Source organism: Taeniopygia guttata, chromosome 15, assembly GCF_048771995.1.
Source record: "Taeniopygia guttata chromosome 15, bTaeGut7.mat, whole genome shotgun sequence".
In the NCBI taxonomy this organism is placed as follows: Eukaryota; Metazoa; Chordata; class Aves; order Passeriformes; family Estrildidae; genus Taeniopygia; species Taeniopygia guttata.
The window spans coordinates 8217816-8237635 of NC_133040.1; the positions used below are offsets into that span (position 1 = coordinate 8217816).

The 19820-nt window shown below is 39.5% G+C and overlaps 1 protein-coding gene across 1 annotated transcript in view; it reads left to right on the forward strand.

The window, feature by feature from the left end:
• GALNT9 (polypeptide N-acetylgalactosaminyltransferase 9) overlaps positions 1-14781 on the forward strand; it is a 130493-nt gene extending 115712 nt beyond the window's left edge. The window contains exons 9-11 of the mRNA XM_004176556.6: positions 2308-2403; positions 8645-8812; positions 9508-14781. Coding sequence (XP_004176604.4) covers positions 2308-2403; positions 8645-8812; positions 9508-9654 — 411 coding nt within the window. The 3' untranslated portion in view covers positions 9655-14781. The remainder of the gene's footprint in view (positions 1-2307; positions 2404-8644; positions 8813-9507) is intronic.
• The last annotated feature ends 5039 nt before the right edge of the window (positions 14782-19820 follow it).

Here is a 19820-nt window from a genome sequence, read left to right on the forward strand (position 1 = left end):
ACAGCATGCCTTTGGAAACATATCACAGCTGCACTCGAGCAGCCCTCTGCTTTCAGAGCTGCCTATCAGGATGTACAGAGCAATTACACATCAGCACAGCAGTGGCAACAAAAATGCCCTCCTCTCCTTTTAGTCAGCACTAAGGAGCACGGCTTTGAGAAGCCCTGTTCCTTTTGTTGGAGGGCAGCAGGTTGTAGGCACAGAGTTTGTGGTGATTGGGATGGGGCTGCAGCCCAGCCTCACCCCCAGTGGGCACAGCTGTGAGCAGCACTGGCAGCAGCAGCCATGGAGTGCCCAGGTGTGCTGACCAGTCCCAAAGGGAACAGAGGGCACACAGGTGCACTGCATGAACATGAGGGTATAAAAGGTTGAGCTAAAGAACAAGAAGGACAGATGCTTGCAGACTTCTGAAGTACTATGATGTTACTCTGTATGGGCAAATGCTAAAAGCCTTCTGAAATTGTACAGTGACTGTGTATCGTGTCCATCTCAACTGTGACATGTGCTGTGGCACAGGTGAAGTCATCCTTACTGACAATTACAGGCAACCTCCTTGGCTCTCATTTTAAAACACTGAGACATAAGTTTGAGGCAATCATTTTCACAAATAAGATGCCACAGACATCATAAAGGAAACATCAGTGGTCAACAGAGCTCAAATAATTGTCTATGTGAGCTGCAATTAAACCTGAAGACAATATATTTTCCCATAAGACAACTAAATGGAGACTGTTCCATTTGATTGACTTCATATAAAAATAAGTCAGGCACTTGAGACATTGATACAAAGGGCAAGTTTTATTCCATACTATCATTTTGCATCCTAATGTAACTATCCCCATCAGGAACTGAGAAAAGACGTTGAGTAAATTCAAGAGGAGCTGTTGGTATCTGTCAGCTCTGAAAAGGTCGTTAACAGTGAAGAACATTGGCAGAAGTGCCAATGTTGTGTCAATTCTACCAGACCCTGAGCAATCTGGACTCTAAAATAAATTTTGTTCCTCTTGAGCTGTCACATAGAAGGTTCTTGAGTCAAACAGGAAGTTCAGTGATGCAAATACCAAATTCTTTAACATTTTTAATAGAATAGAGCCACACAAGGTATTTACCTGTTATAAACCAACCAAGGTTTTAGGCTTCATCCTAATGACATCAAGCTTGTTGTAAAGTACTTTTTCTTCTGGTTATTTTCCTGGAGGAAAAGATATCTGGATTTTTGTGAGTTTCAAGGAAAATAAATGTATTGAGTAGATGTGAAACAGATTGAAACAGTAGTAAAAATATATTTCCTAGTGACTCAATTCCCATTTTTTAAAAGTCATCTCATAAAGCTGTCTTCATCTTCTTTAGCCTTTATAGCACCCAAGCCATAAAATAAACCTCCTGAAATTTAGTTGTTAGTGGGCCCCCTTACCCAATTGGATTTCCTGTTATGTTTGTACATGATAATATGAAGGAATATATACTGATTTTTTTTTCTGACACCTTATGCTGCAGCTGTTTCTAAATTATGGGGGTGGCCAGACAGGTACTTCACAGTCTAAACCAAAATTGACCTGTTGAGTCTTTTGAGGTGTCTGTCTAAATAACTTCTTGTTTACGATATCTCTAAAGCTTTTCTATGTTCAAAATATGTGTGTAATGCTTCCAGCCTCAAGAGGAAGGCTGGAAGGGTTTTCACAAGAGCACAAGAGCTCTATCACAGTTTTTATAGACTTGTAAATTCTTCTTGTCTAGGGAGGCACAGAAATTTTTTACTTCCTTGGATCTCTGAACCTGTGCCCTTTCATAAAATGTGCTTTATGTCACTTCTGTACATAACAATGTACTGTATTTTCAGTTCAGATAAAAATTTTCACATGCTTTTTTTGTTTTATATCAGCAACAGGGAGAAACAAAAGCATGTCACATCCAACACCAGTCCTGGGAAGCTCCTATCCTGTTTATAAAGCCACATTCTCAACATACACGGTCAAAATTTATGTTTGCACATTGGCAATTTGGAGCAAAACTTGGCCTAGGTTTCTTAGGGTGAATTTTAGGAAGTTCTGATCCTTGAGTAATTGCCAAAAATGTACCTCTGACCCAAGGTGTGTAAAGACAGCAGGTTGTCCAAATAATGTCTTTTCCTGGAGCAGATTCACTGCTGGCACCCTGTCACAGCTGAAGGAGAAGAATGTGTCTCTCAGAGAGCCGTTTTACACAGTACTTTTCTCAGGAGCTGCAGCACAGCTGAGATTTAGCTGGACTGGACTAAAATAGGGATTCATTTCCAGCTGAAGTGTTTCCATTCTGATCTGGTTGTAGGTGCGGAACAGCAAAGCCAGCGGCTACTGCCTGGACCAGGGGGCCGAAGAGGATGACAAAGCCATCCTTTATCCATGCCATGGAATGTCCTCCCAGGTAAATGGTGAAAATCCCATCATGAGTGAGAAACCTTGAACTTAGGAAATATTCAGAAGAAACAAAGAGTAAGTGGATGTAGTTGGTTGAGTTTGGCAGTATAATTCCTGAGCTGCAAAGGATAATGTCTGGCTTTACTCCAGTCTTGTCAGGTGTCTTTTCCAAGATTGTCCATCATGTGAATCCATACTTGGAAGTTGCCAGTTAGGAAGACAGAAAAATCATGTTACTTTGTTTAAATAACAGGGATCCACTGAAGATTAATTAATTTAGGTAGTCTGTGTGAGTGAGCAGTTTTTCTTGCTATGACATGAGTTATTCATGGTACCTCTTTAATTTAACTGTTCCTTGGTCCAACAGGCTCCTGGGCAGAAATTATTTATCAAGCTGCTGATTTGATTCCCCAAGTAGGCAAAAAGTTAAGCACATATTTAACATCAACTTCAAAGGGAATTAAGAATATCCTCCAAGACTTTTCTAAAATAGAAGACTTGTCTTTTTTTTTTTTTTTTTTTTTGGTCAGTCCCTGTGCATATTATTATGTTCTTTCAGATGTCTGAAGATTTAAAAAGGACATTTCTTCTTGCCATGCTCATAGTGATTTTATTTACACAAGTTGAATATTTTTCAAATCCAGGACTTGAGCTTTTTCTGAAACGCAATTCTTGTTTCTTTTGAAGTAGCATCTGAATCAAAACTATATTAATGAACATTCGCACATGTAAATAAACTCTGACCTTATCAGGCTTAACAATTATCCGAGGTTCAGTCATGCATATATTGATTGGGAGTCCTGGCTCTGCTTCACCACAGAGGCAAAGTGAGACAGACAGTAATTCCTACTGCCACAATGTCCACCTTTGGCAGGGTCATTATGGAGTGTTTGACTGACACTCTCCTAGTAGAGGTGGAAGGAGCAGCCTATGAATAAGGTAACAAAATAGCATTGCTTAAATAGATGTAAATTAGCTTCTCAAGAAGACTCTCATTAGAGATGTCAAGGCTCTCCTGCTCCATCCTAATCGGAACAGAAAGTTGCAAATTTAAGTCCTTCCTGAAAGTCCTTTAGCAACATCTAATCTCTATCATAGTGTGCCAGCACTTAGAAGAGTAATGAAATAAATGGTTCTGACTGTAATTTATTTTGCAATTTAAGTCCTTAACCTACTTGTTTGCCTCCATGATTCCTGTTTCACAGAGCAGGCTTTGACTTCAGGAATAAAATAGAGGGGGGCATAAGTTACAGTGAATTTAAAACAAACAAACAAACCAACAAAAAAAACAGGAAAAGAATTTTCATTCTGCAAGAAACACCAAGTGAAGTCAGAGGTGATGTTTTATCTAAGTTGAGTATTTTACAGACAAGCATGAGCTGGAGCCACTCAAATGCAGCCAAGTTAATTAATGATTACACAGCTGGAAAACTTCTATAATCTCACCACAATTTACAAAATTAATTCAGTGTGAGAACCACAGCTGCACAAACCCTAATCAAGGATATTCAAGCACATAGCATGAAAGGTGTTGACAGCAAGAGTTTTAATATATTAAATAAACATTTTTAAAGCCCCTCTTCAAAGCAGCCTGGGTGCGCATAGTTGTCTGCTGCATTTAGCTTTCCATTTCTGACATTTTTCATCTCAAGCATAGGACATAAAATACCCCTACTGAGCCGAGATTTAGGTTATTTGTACATGCCTACTGAATATAAATTGATATAAATATGGAACTCCCTTTCCCCAGTAGGGTTATCACTGGTGTTCATATGTTCTACCAGTGTGAAGGCCTCTCCCTGTTTAACTACAGACTTATCTGTTTTTCATACTCTTCAATTCTGACTAACACATTACCAGTCATTTTAGTGTACACATGGTTCCCCTGAAACCCACCCAAGTCAGGCAGGTGTTTAAAGAAAGCTGAGTTAGGAATAAGATTACTGTTCATCTATGATAAAATGTTCTTTTTCTCTATGTCTTACTCTTCTGTTTCCCTTGGATGTTGTTGTCCTGCATTACAGTGGCAAAATAAAATCACTCCACTGTGACTGCCTTTCCCTATGTGTATTTTCAAGATCAGTTTTCACCATGATAAATCACATCTTTGTAATGATATCAGCTTTTAAATTTCTTTATTCAAACGGGGACAAGCTCTTTTATGGATGCTCTGGAATGCATTTAGCCTGAGTTTACATCAATTTCATTTAATGAGTTTGACTTGAACTAAGTCATTGTAAGCTAACAGCTAAGAATATCCAGACAAGGTTTTGCATCAGTCTGAGTTGATTTCAAAGCCCATTTTACAGCACTGTCTTTTTTATATGTGTTCATTGGATCTGAAGTTTGAGTCTAATGGCTTTCAGGAAAAAAAAAGTTTGCAAATACTACTGGGAGAAACAGTGCAGGGCTACAGAAGATTTGTAAATAAAGGAATATATTTGGAGTCTTGAACTGCTCTGCCTCTGTGTGTGGCCTCCGTTGTAAAATCAGCTGCAAAGCCCAGTGGTTCTATACACATCTGTTGTAAAAGAATTTAAAAAAAAGAAAAAAAAAAAAAAGTGGGGTTGTGAGGACAGATACGATGCCCCCAAAAGTAGAACATGTTGTTCTGGAAGCTTCATAGAATGATTATAGGACATGCAGGTTTGGAAGCCTCTGAGCACTACACAGCCCCAGTGGAAATATTCCCTGTCTGAGTCTGCCTTGAATGCCATGGTGTGGGGCTGATTATATGGTATGTGAAAGAGAGGAGAACGTCATGGAATGGCTTCTTGGGGTAGAAGTGGCAGGGTGAGCAGCCTCCTTGTCCACCCTCCTCCCTTCCCTTTCACAGCAGAGAGAGGAGAGGCCCTGCAGCTGTGAGAGAGAATTCCCTCTGCATTGAGAACAGCCAGCGGGAGGGAGAGCTCCCTGCTGGCATTCCTGGGAGTGCAGCTACACAAACAGAGTGGGAGAGGATGAAAGGCTCTGCTTAAACTGTTGCTAGAGGGCAGGTATTTAACATTTTGCTGGGTAGAGCTGTGGCTGCCCAGATTTGTGTGCAGGGCAGCAGGATGGATGCCCAGGCGGTTTCTCCACTTGCAGGAAGCAGTGGGTGGGATTCTGGAACAAACATGGAAGTTTGATAAGCTGTGATCTTTGTTTGCCTTGAGGGGACAGGTATTCTGGAGATGTGGGGTGTTTGGGATTCCTGCATCACTCACTGTTTGAATTCCTGTGTGAGCTGACAGCTTGCCTTCACTGCAGGACTGAGGAACCATTAAAGATTTCCTTATGCCTGGAGAACAAGAGTAAGAGAGAGAGGTTAAATTTAGTGTGGAAAGCTACCAGGCCCATCCTAGAAACTGTTTCCTACAAACAATTACCTGCAATCATTTGGTGCTTTTTTCACTTGACTGGAAATTAGCAGGATTTTTGATTTTGGATGTTTTTGAAGTCAAACCCTCCAGTTTAAAGCTGCCATTTTCTTACCACATTAATACTCCTGGAGGATCATATTCCACAGGCAGCAGCACTGACTATTTTTGATCCAGGTGTGGTGGCTTTGATAAACAACCTTTGGCATCTTTTGCTTTCTGCTCAGATTTCTGAATGTTGAAGGGAAAACTATCCTATACATCAGTATAGCAGATGGTACCAGGATTAGGTCTTGAGTATTTAAGCTCTTGGCTTCAGTGTCATTTGAATCCTCCAGCTCTTCCTAGATGAAAGAGAAAAACTGCATGAAGGTCCATTCCAATGTGATGTATATAAGTGTGCTTCTGTACTGCAACTTGCAGTATGGAGTGTGTGGATATCTAAAGATCTCAGCCCATCAAAGACTGCACCGATTTATTTTTTTTTTCTTTAATTCATAAGATTTCACATTTTTTAACAAAGGGAACTTTGTCATTTGATTTTGGCTGGTTGGCACTAGGAAAGGATTTAACACGGTGTTTCATGTCCACAGTCCTAACATAAATAGGAATTATTTCTTTGTGGATATGTTAGTGACACTTAAGATCAAGTTTGAACACAGGAGGTACAATTTTAATTGGCTGTATCCCAGTTCCTGCTTTCTAGCCTGTAGTAATAAGCAACTTATTTTAATGCTAATTTCATTTTCACAGCTTATATATATTGTCTCTAGGAAGTTAAAATAGGAATTCTTTGGAGATGTTATTAATCATATAGTAGTTTCTTGAACCTTAATTTCTGGTCTGATTTCACAGAAGCAGGCTCTACAGCTTTCCTATGTAATATGGTCTGAACTGAGATAATTCTTTGTGGGTGTGTTTTTTCTATTTTATCTTGGAATAAGCCTAAGTTCAGTTTGGAACAGCCATAAAAACTTGACAGAAAGTGCAAATTCAGGAAATTAGGCCCATGCTGTTCCATTTGTCTCAAGATTGTACAGATAACAATTTCCTGCACCGAGCCATCCCTGACCCTGTTGAGCTGTAACACAGAGTGCCACTTTCAATACTGCAGATAGTTTAGAATAGAGTTAATGTATCTTCCACCTCTAAAGCCTAAGCTGGACTGGTACTTTCTGTTTTGACAGGCTGCTCTGTGACAAAGTGCATGGCCACTGTGATACAGAGCACATCTAACTCTGCCTACTGAGATTCTGATGACAAAGAATGTTTTAGACCATTTTAATACCAGTACAGAAAATGCTGCTCATCTCAAAAAAGAAAATCGATCCTATCCTACAGAGCACATAGCCCTCTATAAACAGTGCTTCTGATTATCTACCTCAGGCAAAGCCAACAGGCTTGTGGGGCAGTATTTTGGGACTACAGAGAGATAATAAACAATGCAAGATGAATACATTTTCTGATCAGTGTTTCAGCCATACTTGAAGTCAATTTGGATTCTGCTGAAAACCCATTAAATAGAAGTGTGAAATATACAGACTGATTTTATTAAAAAAAAAAAAAGACAAAGTGTTATGTTTGATTTGTAATTTTTTTTCCCCAGCTCCTTTTTATGTGAAAAAACAAAGTTAATTTGTCTGACCTGGCAGTCCCTTCATATTTTGAATTACTTTGCTTGCTTGAGTTTATTTTACATATGTCACTCCTAACCTCAGAGTGGAAAAAAATCCCAAAAGTGTCTTGATTAAGTGTTTACAGACTGGCCCATGGCAAAGACACCATTAATATCCAGAGCATCCACATGTGGTTATCTCTCTGATGTAGGCTCTCTTCTACCTCTGTGCTTCACATGGCTGCTCTGAACAGAAGTGGCAGGTGGGAAAATGAACACATACTATGTCAAAGAGCATCTGGTCTGGGAGCAAGTAGACCATGCTCTTTTTGCCACCAGCAAGAAATGATTATTCACAGCATGATTCTTCTGAGGTTAATAAGGATGGCAGTAGAAAGCCAGACTCTAATTTGAGTTTTTTTGATTGACTCTTAATGATATCTCACACACTGGTCAGTGGCATCCAACAAATGGCAGGCACTTCTGACCTTCCTTCCCTTTCTTGTTAAGTAATTTCAGCCATATAGCAGCAATAGGACCAGACAGGCAGTGAATTTCCTGGGTGGTAATTGCATTTCTTTGGTGGCTCAGATCCTCACCCTGCAGCATCCAGTCTGACAGCACACAGGACACGTAGCTGGCTCCACTCTGCAGTCTTTTGGCACCTGGGTGTTGCACTTTCAGAGTAAGAAGGGCAAAATATTATGCTGGTTTAATGACTCTGGGTTTAAGCACAGAAGTGAGAAGTAGATAAGTCTGATTTGACGTGTTGGCCTGCTGCCAAATTAGCATCGTGCATTTTCACTTTAATATGCTTTACACAAAACTGAAATACCAGAGTGTCATTCTTTATTATGTAGGCCTGAAGCATATGTTAGCAAATTTACTGCCATTTCCCTCATGGTTTCTTTTTTTCCTCTCATATTTTTGGATACTGGTTGCATGGTTGGATTTTTTTTTCAGTAATGTTTATTTACAAAAACTAATTAGACTTGTTGCTATCAATAGCCTCTACCAGAGCTCTTAAGAACAAACTGCATGACAAAATTGACATCGTGTCCTTGTTAAATCAATTCCTGCTGAGTGGGCACGATTTACATATGGATTACTTCACTTCCTTGATTGCCCTTTTTGCAGGGACATTGTGGGTGGGGAGCAGAAGTGTGGGAGAAGGGAATGTTGTGTTCTAGGTTTTACCAGCAGTGCCAAGCTTTGCCCTTGAGCAGCAGCACAAAGGGCTCCTCAGCAGCTCAGAACTCTCCTTTCTCCCCCAGCTCGTCCGCTACAGCTCGGAAGGCGTCCTGCAGCTGGGGCCGCTGGGCTCCACCGCCTTCCTGCCCGACTCCAAATGCCTGGTGGACGATGGCAAGGGCAGGACACCCACCCTCAAGAAGTGTGAAGATGTCCTGAGGCCAGCACAGAGGTTCTGGGATTTCACCCAGGTGTGGAAAAGCTGAGGAAGCCTTGAAGAGATGCATTAAAAGGAATGATGCCAAGGAGCTCTTTGGAGGGCTGTACTAGGAATTTCCCCCAGTACTTTGTTGAAATAGTCAGATGTGTTTTCCACAGATTGTGTGCTACCCAGGAAAATTCTTTCATTATTACTAGAAATCTTGGGGTATGATTTCTAGGAATTTTTACTTATCCTGTCTTTGAATAGTCTCAATTTCTCTCCTGATTGTCAAGAACATGCTTGTAATTGTTTACTGTCCAGGAGTTTTTGCATTTAGAACTTTCTAGATTTTTTTTTTCCTAGCGCCTTTACAGGCATTTTTTAAGATCTAGAATCTTCATTTTTAAGACTTTCAAAAGCATTATTACACTCTCTGGGATTTCCTATTTCTTGGGCTCTGTAGGGATTCACTAGTGCTTTTTAGATATTTTCTTGTGATTTGGGGGGATTTTCCCAACAATTCTTAAATGTACAATTATCAAGGAATTGTTTTAGAACTTTTTATGTATTAGCTAGCTTTTCCTAAGAATTTCTAGCACTTTCTGTGGCATTTATTACTTGATATATACAGAGATGCATTTTAGAATGGTTTTTAAGGATTCACAGATCTAGCACTGTTTTTCCTAGTCTGCTCCTTTTTTGTTCCTTCTCTAATCCTTTTTCCCTTTTTTTTTTTTTCCCTAGAATGGTCCAATCATCAGCAGAGACACAGGCCGTTGTCTAGAAGTGGAAATGTCCAAGGATGCAAATTTTGGGCTCAGATTAGTTGTACAAAGGTGCTCGGGGCAGAAATGGATGATCAGAAACTGGATCAAACACGGTCGGCACTGACTGTGGGGCTGAGCTGCCTCTCCTGCTGATGCCCATTGCTCAGTGTGCCATAGCTCCTGAGGCATTTGTCTTAAAGCAAATTAGTTTGAACAGGTCTTGGCTCTCAAGAGTCCTCCATCATTGGGCATTCCAAGGAAAGAAAGAAGAAAAAGGAAAGCAGACACACACATGCTCTGTTTGACTCTTCCTTGCTCCAGCAGATGATGTGGGAAGCTTAACGAGAGTTTTCTGTTGATTTGGAAATCTTGTGAAGATCAAAACACAACAGGAAAGTGGATTCCATAAGCTCTCCGAGAGGAATTGACACACAGATCTTTCTATGCTGAGTTCAAAGGAGACATCCCAATACTGCCTCATAAAGAGGGTTCTCTGATGGGTAGCTTTTTAGCTTTAAGTTTTGGACTGGTGCACAACTCTTACGGTGAATAATTATGTGCCTTTTTTATTGTACTTCGTATAAAAGAGGACTGGAAAAATCCTACCTTTTCAGCATGTTTGGTTCGTTGTACTAAACAAGAAGATCTGTAAATAACATTGGAAATATATTATAATATATGGTACATTTCAAGGTTGATTGTTTAGGAGTCTCTGTTTCTAGAAAGAGACTGTTCTGCAAATGTTTACAGGTGGTTCTCAACCTTCGAGCTGCTGGAGAGCAGCATTTTAGAGACCTCTTCTAATTAGACACAGATAAATGTTGAATAGGTAAAATAGCCACATGTTCTGTTATATTGCCACATTTTACATTTGTTGTGTGTAGAGACATCACAATTTAGCACTTGGATATTTGGCTCTTCTGAGGCAGTAAATGTCCTTGGTGGATGGATGGGTGGATGGATGGATGGATGGATGGATGGATGGATTTCAGGAGGCCTCAGCTGGTTCCAAAGCCCTGAGTGTGTGTCCTGTCCTGCACTGTTGTGTTGTTCCAGAGACTGCCTGGAACAAGAATACTCCAAATCCTCCTTATTCTGGAAATAACAAGTTGTCTGGCTTAGATGCCATCTGTGGAGCTTAAAAACTCCGATCTTCCATTTTGTTTCTCATCCTGTGAAAATGTCAAATGTGAGCAAATATGCTGTGTGAGCACTGTCTAGGCAAATTTCCTGAACAAACCAACAAAGTCTTTTCAGCATTTGAAAAACAAGCCTGGTGATAAGAAGGCAAATTAGAGCAGGTGGTAGGGAGCAGATATAAATACTGTTACTCTGAAATATAAATAATTTACTGTGGCTGACCCATTGGCAGCATCTTTGTAAACCTGAATTTAATAATGTGTCCAGTGGTTCATGGAGGGTCAGTGCATATGGACAGAGCAGTGACAAGATCTTATCCAAAAGGCTGTCAAAACTGATGACCACTGTCATCAGCAGGTTTTGGATGTGGGTCCGTGGCACACAGCTTTTCTGTACAGATGATTTCAGTCATACTGAAGGAGAGGCAGAGATGGTATCTGTTAATTTCACAGTTTAATATTTTATAGTTTAAAAAAAAATTGTTTTGTTTTACTGAGCCAGGAAAATAGGTAATTGCAGTCACTGTGGTGCGGTGAATCTTGGTGATCTGTTCCTTGAATAATTTTAGCCATTCCTATTTCAAGGCATGCTGAACAAAACTTAATGGAAACAAAGTTAATTTTTCAAGGGCATGATATATAATAAAATTTTTACTTTTAACATGCAAAATCCATCAGGTCTTGTCAAGTCTTGGTTAGTATCTAGAAAGCATATCACTATGTTTTGCCCCAATTTTATTCTTGAAACAGAGTGTGCAAGATGCAATACAAGGCCAATTCTCCTGGAGTTTACTTGTGGTTAATTGCTGATCTTTATTCATGTCTCATGGACCAGGTTGCACGTGAACATAAACAAAAGAATAATTCTGGGTGAGATTCTAGATACAAAAATACTTAAAATTCTGTGTTTATGGTAAATTGTAAACAACCTTTTGAACAGTGTAATAAGACCTGCAGGGAGAATAGCATCTTTAATAAATCAAGCAATACTGTATAAAATCATGGACAATCTCAGTATTTAAGTCTTCCTGCAGGTCCAAAAGAGGTAGGAAACTTCAGGCTAAATATAGATTGAGAACAGCTACCCTGCATTTAACCTCCTTATGTTAAGCTACCAGACAATTTAAAATTATATTTACCATCTATGCATCAGGTGTTGAAGGCTTTGTACAGGAGTGAGTTTGTAAGTGAGTTTTCATCTTCTCTCCTAATACAATTTCCACCTTTTAAACTGTATGAAAGCTGTATTCTCTTTTTGTTTGCTCGGATGGAGTTTTACTCCTTGAGGGAGATGAGAAAGCAAAAGAAGGAAAAGATGGTTTTGCCAGGTGAGATTTTGGGGGAGTAACAGGTCATTCACACCCATTTTTAGTCTTTCCAGTGAGTAAGTGCTAACTGTTTTATGTGAACATGGCAGGAAGTAGAAATTAATTATATATCAGTGTGATTAGTAAATACCTATTAGAGTAAAAAGTTACAGTACTGAACAGAAGCAAATATGCCATGTGCTTTCTTTTTCCCTTTTATTTTTCCTTGTCTTGAATTAGCAATCTACACTTGATCCTTGGTTAGCAGTGGGGCAGTGAGCCTTTCAAACCCTGGGTAAATGAAAAAGGAAAGATGAATATTTAGAAGAATACCAGAGTTTAAATCTACTCTGCTAAAAGGAGTCTTGCATGGACGGTTTAGGAGCTTTGAAGCTGAGAGGACAGGATAGATCTGTGTTTACTGGCAGAGATTTCAAGGGAGATTTCAAACCTTCACTCTGACACCACCATGAACAAAGAGAATTGGGTGTCTTGGGATTTGGCCCCTCAGTGCTCAGTGCAGAGCATTTGTCTGGCAGTGCTCAGTCCTGGCTGGTTTGAGTGCCAAGGCCACCAGCTGCAGGGGCTTGCAAGAACCAGACTTAGGGTCTAAAAAGGAAAACAGGTTTTTGTGGTAGATAAGTGGCTTTGAGATTTACATAACAATATAAAAGAAATCAAATAACTCTTAAAAGGTGGAGTTGATATTTTATGTGATTGTCATTTTTTTAATACTTGCTGGAACAATTTCTTATATTTGCAAAACACATCTGTTGGATTAATTTTACTTTATTATTTATCTGTATGAACCACTGCTTTGGCTGTGGTACTAACATGGTGACTCTGCATGTTGAGAGGGTCTTAAATATTCTCTCGTCAAAGGAATAATAATAAAAAAAGCCTTGAGTATTATCTGTTTTAACCAAAGTCTATGGTTCTTTTGTCAGTATTTCACCCCTTAGTATTATCTGAAATCCTGCTTAATGGTGTTCAAATTTTCAGTCTTGTTTCCCACAGTGCAGAATTCTAGATCTCATGAAAAGTATTCAATGTAGTATAATATGCCTTGTGGAGAAAATTCAGATCAAAGGCTTTCTATGCTATTTTGTTTGATTTAGGGGATTATGGAGCTAAATACTAGGTCATAGGACAAAATAATTGAAGGTAAAAAAGACTAGCACACTGTTGTGAAAGCCAAGCCAGGAAAAATATTCTTTTCTAAGCATGTTAGGGCTCTTAAAAAATAGCTTTAGTCCTAAGGTAATGAAAGTCCTTTCTTTTTTGAGAGCTACAAACTATTTTCCAAGCTGAATTTAATTTTGGTTTGGTTGAATCTATTTGTTCCTCAGCCAGAACTGTCCTCTAACCTTACTGGCTTGCAGGTTCCTGAGGCATGCTAAGCTCCAGTGGGAAGGAAACAAGAGAAAAGTTGATGCTTTGGAAGGACCCACTGGATTCCCCTGCAATCATGTAAGATCTTTATTGTGCTCACCCACCAGAACTCTTTGGGGCAGTTCCACATAAAAAAAACCAAATTCAGGTTCCACAGAAATGATCTAAGACCAAAATATGGAAACATAGAACAGGTCTTCGTACATATTTTGAAAGTGTTGAAGTATTTCTCTCAGCTGAATGAATAATTTGGGGCTCAATGTGCCTGAAGAGGAAGCCTTCATGGTCCTTCATTTATAGTTCTTTTCACTGGCCTGTCCCTTCTAAAAAACTGTGATCTAGTAGATGAAAACCTCACTTGCCATGTGACAAGGAGTGTAACCTATCTGACACAGGATAGCTGCAATTTTAAGTATTTAAATCAGAGCTAGTGAGATTTAATGAAATAGCACCAGTCCTAATCTGTTCTTTAGATCAATTAGACAGCATGTAATCCCTTCAATATCCAGTATGCATTTGGAATGGTTCATTACCAGCCATACAAAAGTGCATTATGGCCCATTTCAGGATCCAGAGAGTTGGGCTATAGGAAGAACTGCAATAGAAATTGTAGTTCAGAGGGAGTTTAGCATGTTATTATTCAGTTAGAGCACAAATACCTTTGTTTTTTTCATGAGAGGCTTTGGGAGGAAGAACGACTACAAGAATTCACTTGATTGAAGGCATTTTTAACAATGATGTTCTGTTTTTTCCTGCTGCTATTTTGACCACCTGCTTCTTAGTGCTGACCAAAGTCAATGGTAGAGGTGATACCACAGATAAAAGATGGTATTGCAAATTAGAAAATCTAGCTAACAGGCTGGTGAGAAACCAAGGAATGATCAGATCTTCACATTTCTCTAGATCTAGATGCCACCACAGGAAACTTAATACCCAAAAATTCTCTTTGGAAAGAATCCCAAACTACAGTTACCTCCTTAGTACATTATTATGGATTTCAGAATGGCTTCATAAAATACAGTGACTTACATTACAAAAGCATTAATGGCATGTAACTAAAAGGTATTGAGTTCAGGGGTTGTCCTAAATAAAAACAATGGGTTTTGGCTAATAATGTTTACAAATACCCAGTGAAACAATATATGGCAACCTGATTTTGAAAAACAATTTCTGAATCAAGAGTATTTTCAAAGACATATAGAAGTATTGATTACTTCTCATAGTATTAGTGTTTCCTATTGGCCATCAAGTGTTGTGCAGTTTTCAAACTCTCTGTAATGTTTAATTTTAAAAAATGCAGCAACTAGAATGCAAGTTGTGACTGCAAATATTTTTTCATTATGTGGCACATCATCAAATCAATTTGTATTCACACTGAAAAAATTAATAAATTACTATGCATTTTACTGCTGACATGAGCTGCATGTTTTATCACTGTACATTTGGACACACGTATTAAAATTCAAAGATTCACACAAAGGAAAACTAGAATAGCAAAGCATATGGGCATTTTAAAATTTAAATTGTACATATTGTGTTCTGAAAGGTAGTCACCAGACACTTGTAAGAGACTTGGCCCTGGGGGTGCACATCCAAAAGTGGACTGATAACAGTGCAGATGACTGTCACCTACACATCCCAGCATCTCACTACTGCAAACAGTCAATAATTGGTGTTTAGAAGAATGAAATAGGATGCAGGGAAAATGTAAAATTATTCTTTCACTGTATTTCTCCCCCTAATTTCTCAGGGTAAGGCCTTCCCAAGCCAGAGGCTCTACACACCAACCCAACCATTAGATTTAACACACTGGACCTGTATGTCTCCAATCCACTCAGAGCTCTGGATTATCACAACATCCTGCTGTAATGAATAGCACAGTTGCTGTAAGTCAGTACCACAGCCTCTCATTCCATAGGATGCCCTGTAGGTCTCTTATGGTGAAAAGCTGTGAATAACTGCTGCCAACTCTTTTTTAACACCCTTCTTAGTTTGACCTCTGTCATCCTGTTTTAAAATATATTTCTGAACTGTCTTTTCTTTTTTTGTGTGTGTGTCACCACCAAACAACTTTGTAGCTGCACAAGCAGATGGTCTGTGTCATCTCTTGTGCTGGGTGATAGCAGGGTGAGAGCCCATCAGGTTCCCGAGCTGCTTAGTGGGAAAAACATACATTGCTGGTTTTAACATTGATTTTGGATCTCAGCCAGGCTGTTTCTCCAGTGTGTAGGACAAAGTTTGCAATTTGTGATCAAGGAGAACAGAGCATCTGAGAAAGGATCCAAGCCCTTCTTTCATTCTTCCCTGCCCTGCTGCTCCTGCTGTCAGGAGGCTGTGGAGCACCCAGGATTACAGCTGAGTGACCAGGATAGGACATGTGCCCATGTACAGCTGAATCAGCTGGGTGGCACCTGAATGCCCAAGATTTTTCCTTCCCAATTTCTGCAGGGACAGTGACTGCCTAAGTCACTGAGGAGCAGCTGCTGATTCCTTGGTTTTCCCAGATCAGGTAGGGTTGGCTGTAGTGTTCAGGTGGGTGACTATACCACCAGGCTCAGAAGGAATGGCGTGATACAGCCTTGGCAAATTTACCTCCATCCCCAGGATCAGTCTTTGCATTCTTTCCCATTTTGTTGTAACTCCATGCTGAGGACTCTGTAGAAACACAGTTCTGCTTCAAACCAAGGCATTCTGTAGACCCAACTTCCTATTGTAATCAAGCCAGCATTTCTTGGAAGGAGAAACATCACCTTTGAAGGTACCATATGCTTGCTAGAATGAATGTTTTGTGAATAATATCCGGCAAAATTAGGTTTGTATAAATATTTTGTCAGCAGTGCTGCATCTGACAACATTCATACTGCAGAAGTTATTCTAAGCATCAGATTTTTCACTATGAAGAATGTATTTCGTGGATGTAGCCACCCTTTTGTTCAATAAATCTTCATGAATTGACTGTGAATCATTAATATGTGCCTGTAACTGAGCACTGACTGGAAGTGATAATGATTTTTCAGCCTATAATGGCTTGGTCGTGTTTTGTTTTGTTTTGGCTGTCTATTGTTACTGTAATGTAGTTGAGCACCTTTATTAGTTAGCTTTGCTTTTGCATCCTGACTCACTATCTGGAATTTAAAGCAAGGAAACAAGGACAGGGGTATTTTCCTGTCTGTTTTGCTTAGGTAAAAGCAAACAAACAAACAAAACCCCCTTTCTTTATTCTAGAGTTTATGAAACATTCCTAAATTGTGAATTAATCCAAGAGTTTATTTCAATGTTTAAAATTAACTGAAATCCTAAGAACCAGCAAACAAAACTCATGCAAATTTAGTGCAAGGTTTTTCTGGACTTTGTTCTTCTTACCATTAGCCCACTTTTACTCCTTAACCAAATCCTACAATTTTCCTTTTAGGATTCAACATTTTCTATCATTCTTTCAGGTGTGTTACTGATGTAGACAATCTGCGCTGGAAAACAAAAAAAAGCCTTCTAACTAACAAAATTCTGTCATTTTCAGAACTCAGGGGTAAGGCTGCAACCAGCAAACTGATGTAACATTCATTGGACGACGTGTGCAACGTTAATTATTTTTTTAAAAGCCAAGCAGAGCCTCCTAACAGCCTCTGTCTTGCTGACAGTGGAGGCTGTAAGATGACTCTTTGGGTGGCCCCAGCTGGCAGAAAAAAATCTTGAGGAGCTCAGATTTCCAGCAATGAGATGGGAAGGGAAGGACAAGGCACATCAGGATTCCCTTGAACTGGAAAAATGGGAGTTAAAGGAAGACTGAGCTGCACTGTCCAACCTGGAAAGCATGAACTGACACACAGCAATTCGTGATAAGGCCCTGGGTCCTTTACATGAATAACTGAGCTTTAATAAAGGAATTTTAATCAGGATTCAGGAAAGGTTTTTCTGCTTTTGCAGTTTATTACAGTGAAATCTGCCTAATCTGTTGACAGAGCTCCAAAACACACAGGTCAGTGCTGTGATGTGTTAGCAGTGAAACATTTGCCAAAACCTATTGAAATTTTCTGTGTACTTCAAACACTGGCATTCTGAGGAGAAGCTGGTGCCACCTATCATCAAAAAGGAGGAAATTAAACACCAAAGTGATGTGTTCAAACTGCTATTTTCATTGCAAAGCTGATTGTTTTATATTAAAAATGGCAATTAGCAAGATGTTGGGGCTGCTCAGGATGATTCTGGGTGAGGTGCTGACCTGGCCCCTCTCACCCTGCAGAGGAGGTTGAGGCTAGGCAGATCCTGGATGTTCTGGTCTTGCTGTCCAAAGGAGACTTATGAGATTACAATTTCCATCGAGGATGCAAATGCAAGTCCAGCAGATCAGTTGAGGTCCAACTCATCACAATTAAGTAGTTAAATGTTTCTGTGAATCTGAACCTAAATAACTTTTGCTCTACTTTTTCTCTTTCTAGATGGTACAAGTCATTTTGAGTCACTCTTGAGAGCAGAGTGTGGGTTCAGTAAAGTGGCACAGGTATTTTGAAAATGTTTTTTCTTCTTCTTTGGAAAGGTACATTTGGAATGATAACCCCGTTGGAGTTTTTGTTTAAATTACTCAGAATACATCCTAGCATGTCAAAGCTATGTTTTTTCTTCACAGTCTCAAGCTACCATAATACTGAGGCCCAGGATACTGCATTGTGTCTTCTTTTTCTGAAAATAAAGGAATTTCAAAGCTTCAGTGGGTTCATGAGGGGCGGTGAGGGATTTGTGTTGTGTTCAGCCTTATTGGAAAAAAGTCACAACACTTTTCATCTCTTAGGGACCTGCTTCACGTTTTGATCCTGGAGCCAAATCATCTTTCTTAAGTCTGCATCAGAGACCCTTTTTTCTAGCCATCAGGCCAGGGTGACACAAGGCTTTTCTTCCTCTTTATGGCTCTGTGTAACTATTAAACCTATTCAAGACCTTACAATTCCAGTGGTTTTTGAAGTAAATTTTTAAGTTCTTTGCCTGAGCACAAGTCAAAACAGTGGACCTTTAGGTTGTCTTTCTTTCTTTTCCTTTGAAATGCATTGATAAATGCATGGGTGATAAATTTAGTCTGAGGCAAATGCACACAGCATCATGTCTCACAGAACTGTTCTTTGATACATCCTCTGAAAATTCAGCTTAAATAGAAAAATGCTGGTTGCTTAGAAAAATGAGGCTCCTAGTCAGTTAATTTGTGTCAGGCCTGAGGTCTTCATAAAAACCAGTGGGTTTAATGTGCCATATATACATATCATCTATATATTAATACTCTAAACACTCTAAAATAAATAACACTCTAAAAACTACTTCTCCTCCTCTTGATAATGTGCTGATAAATTCTGATTCAAGATAAGGTTCTGACTTACTTAGTGTGTAAATATCAGTGTGACATATATCACAGAGCTCTTATGGCACACAGAGGCCAAACAGTAGAAGAGCATCAACAGCATCATAACAGTGGAAAAGGAGATGACAAGTAAAAACTATTTTAAATGTGTTTTTACAGTCTACACTTCCACCATCCCTCCCTCCCTCCCTCCCTCCCTCCCTCCCTCCCTTCATTCCCCAAGGTGAATCTCTTGCTGCCAGAACTAAGAAGTTCTGTTCTAGTGATGTTTTGTTGTACCTTATCACATAAAACAAATGTTTTTCCAAAAGCTTTCTTACATGAAGGCAATGAAGTAAATCTAATCTCTAACGTTCAAATCAGGCTTACAGAAGGGCAAAGAGGACTCACTTTGGCTTGGATGACATTTATGGCCAGCAAGCAGCTCATGGACAGGAAAAGGCAGCATGCTGTTCTCTGTAGGGTGTACAATCTGAAACAATTTTATCAGAAATGCTAGATAAAAATCTTAATAAGCTAGAGTTAAACAACTGGGTGGTTTTATCTTGGAGGCAAAAAAAAACCCAAAACCAAACCCCACTACATTAAAAATCTGCCATATGCACAGTAACTTGCAGTTAGTAATTAAATTCTCACAACATCCTTCCACAGTGCCAGGCAGAGCATATTGGCTTAGGCTGGCCTGGTTGTTGAGCGTGAACTGAAATGATTTCTAACAGCAATCAAATACATTTTGAAATATGCTCATAAAAATGCTAGCTCAGAGGCTCAAAGCAATAATGATTCATGTATTAGCAAATGAACCTGTCCTCTGCAAGCTAGCCCCTGAAATGTAATAAGGGGTCCAACCAAGAAAAGAAAAAAAGTGTGTTTATTAAGATGTTGAGAGGTAATATTTTGGGATGGGAGTTTGGGGTGACATCTATTCAACATCTATGGATTGAGGTGTTGGACTGGCCTCTAGAAACCAGTCTTTGTCAAGGGTGCCTTTATCAAATCAATATCCACAGAAGGATTTAGGCAATGTGCTTGCCAGAATCTCTCTGTCCCTTGGTGGTACCCAAGGGAAGATCTTTGGTCCCAGTATGAGCAAGACTGGGTTACAGAG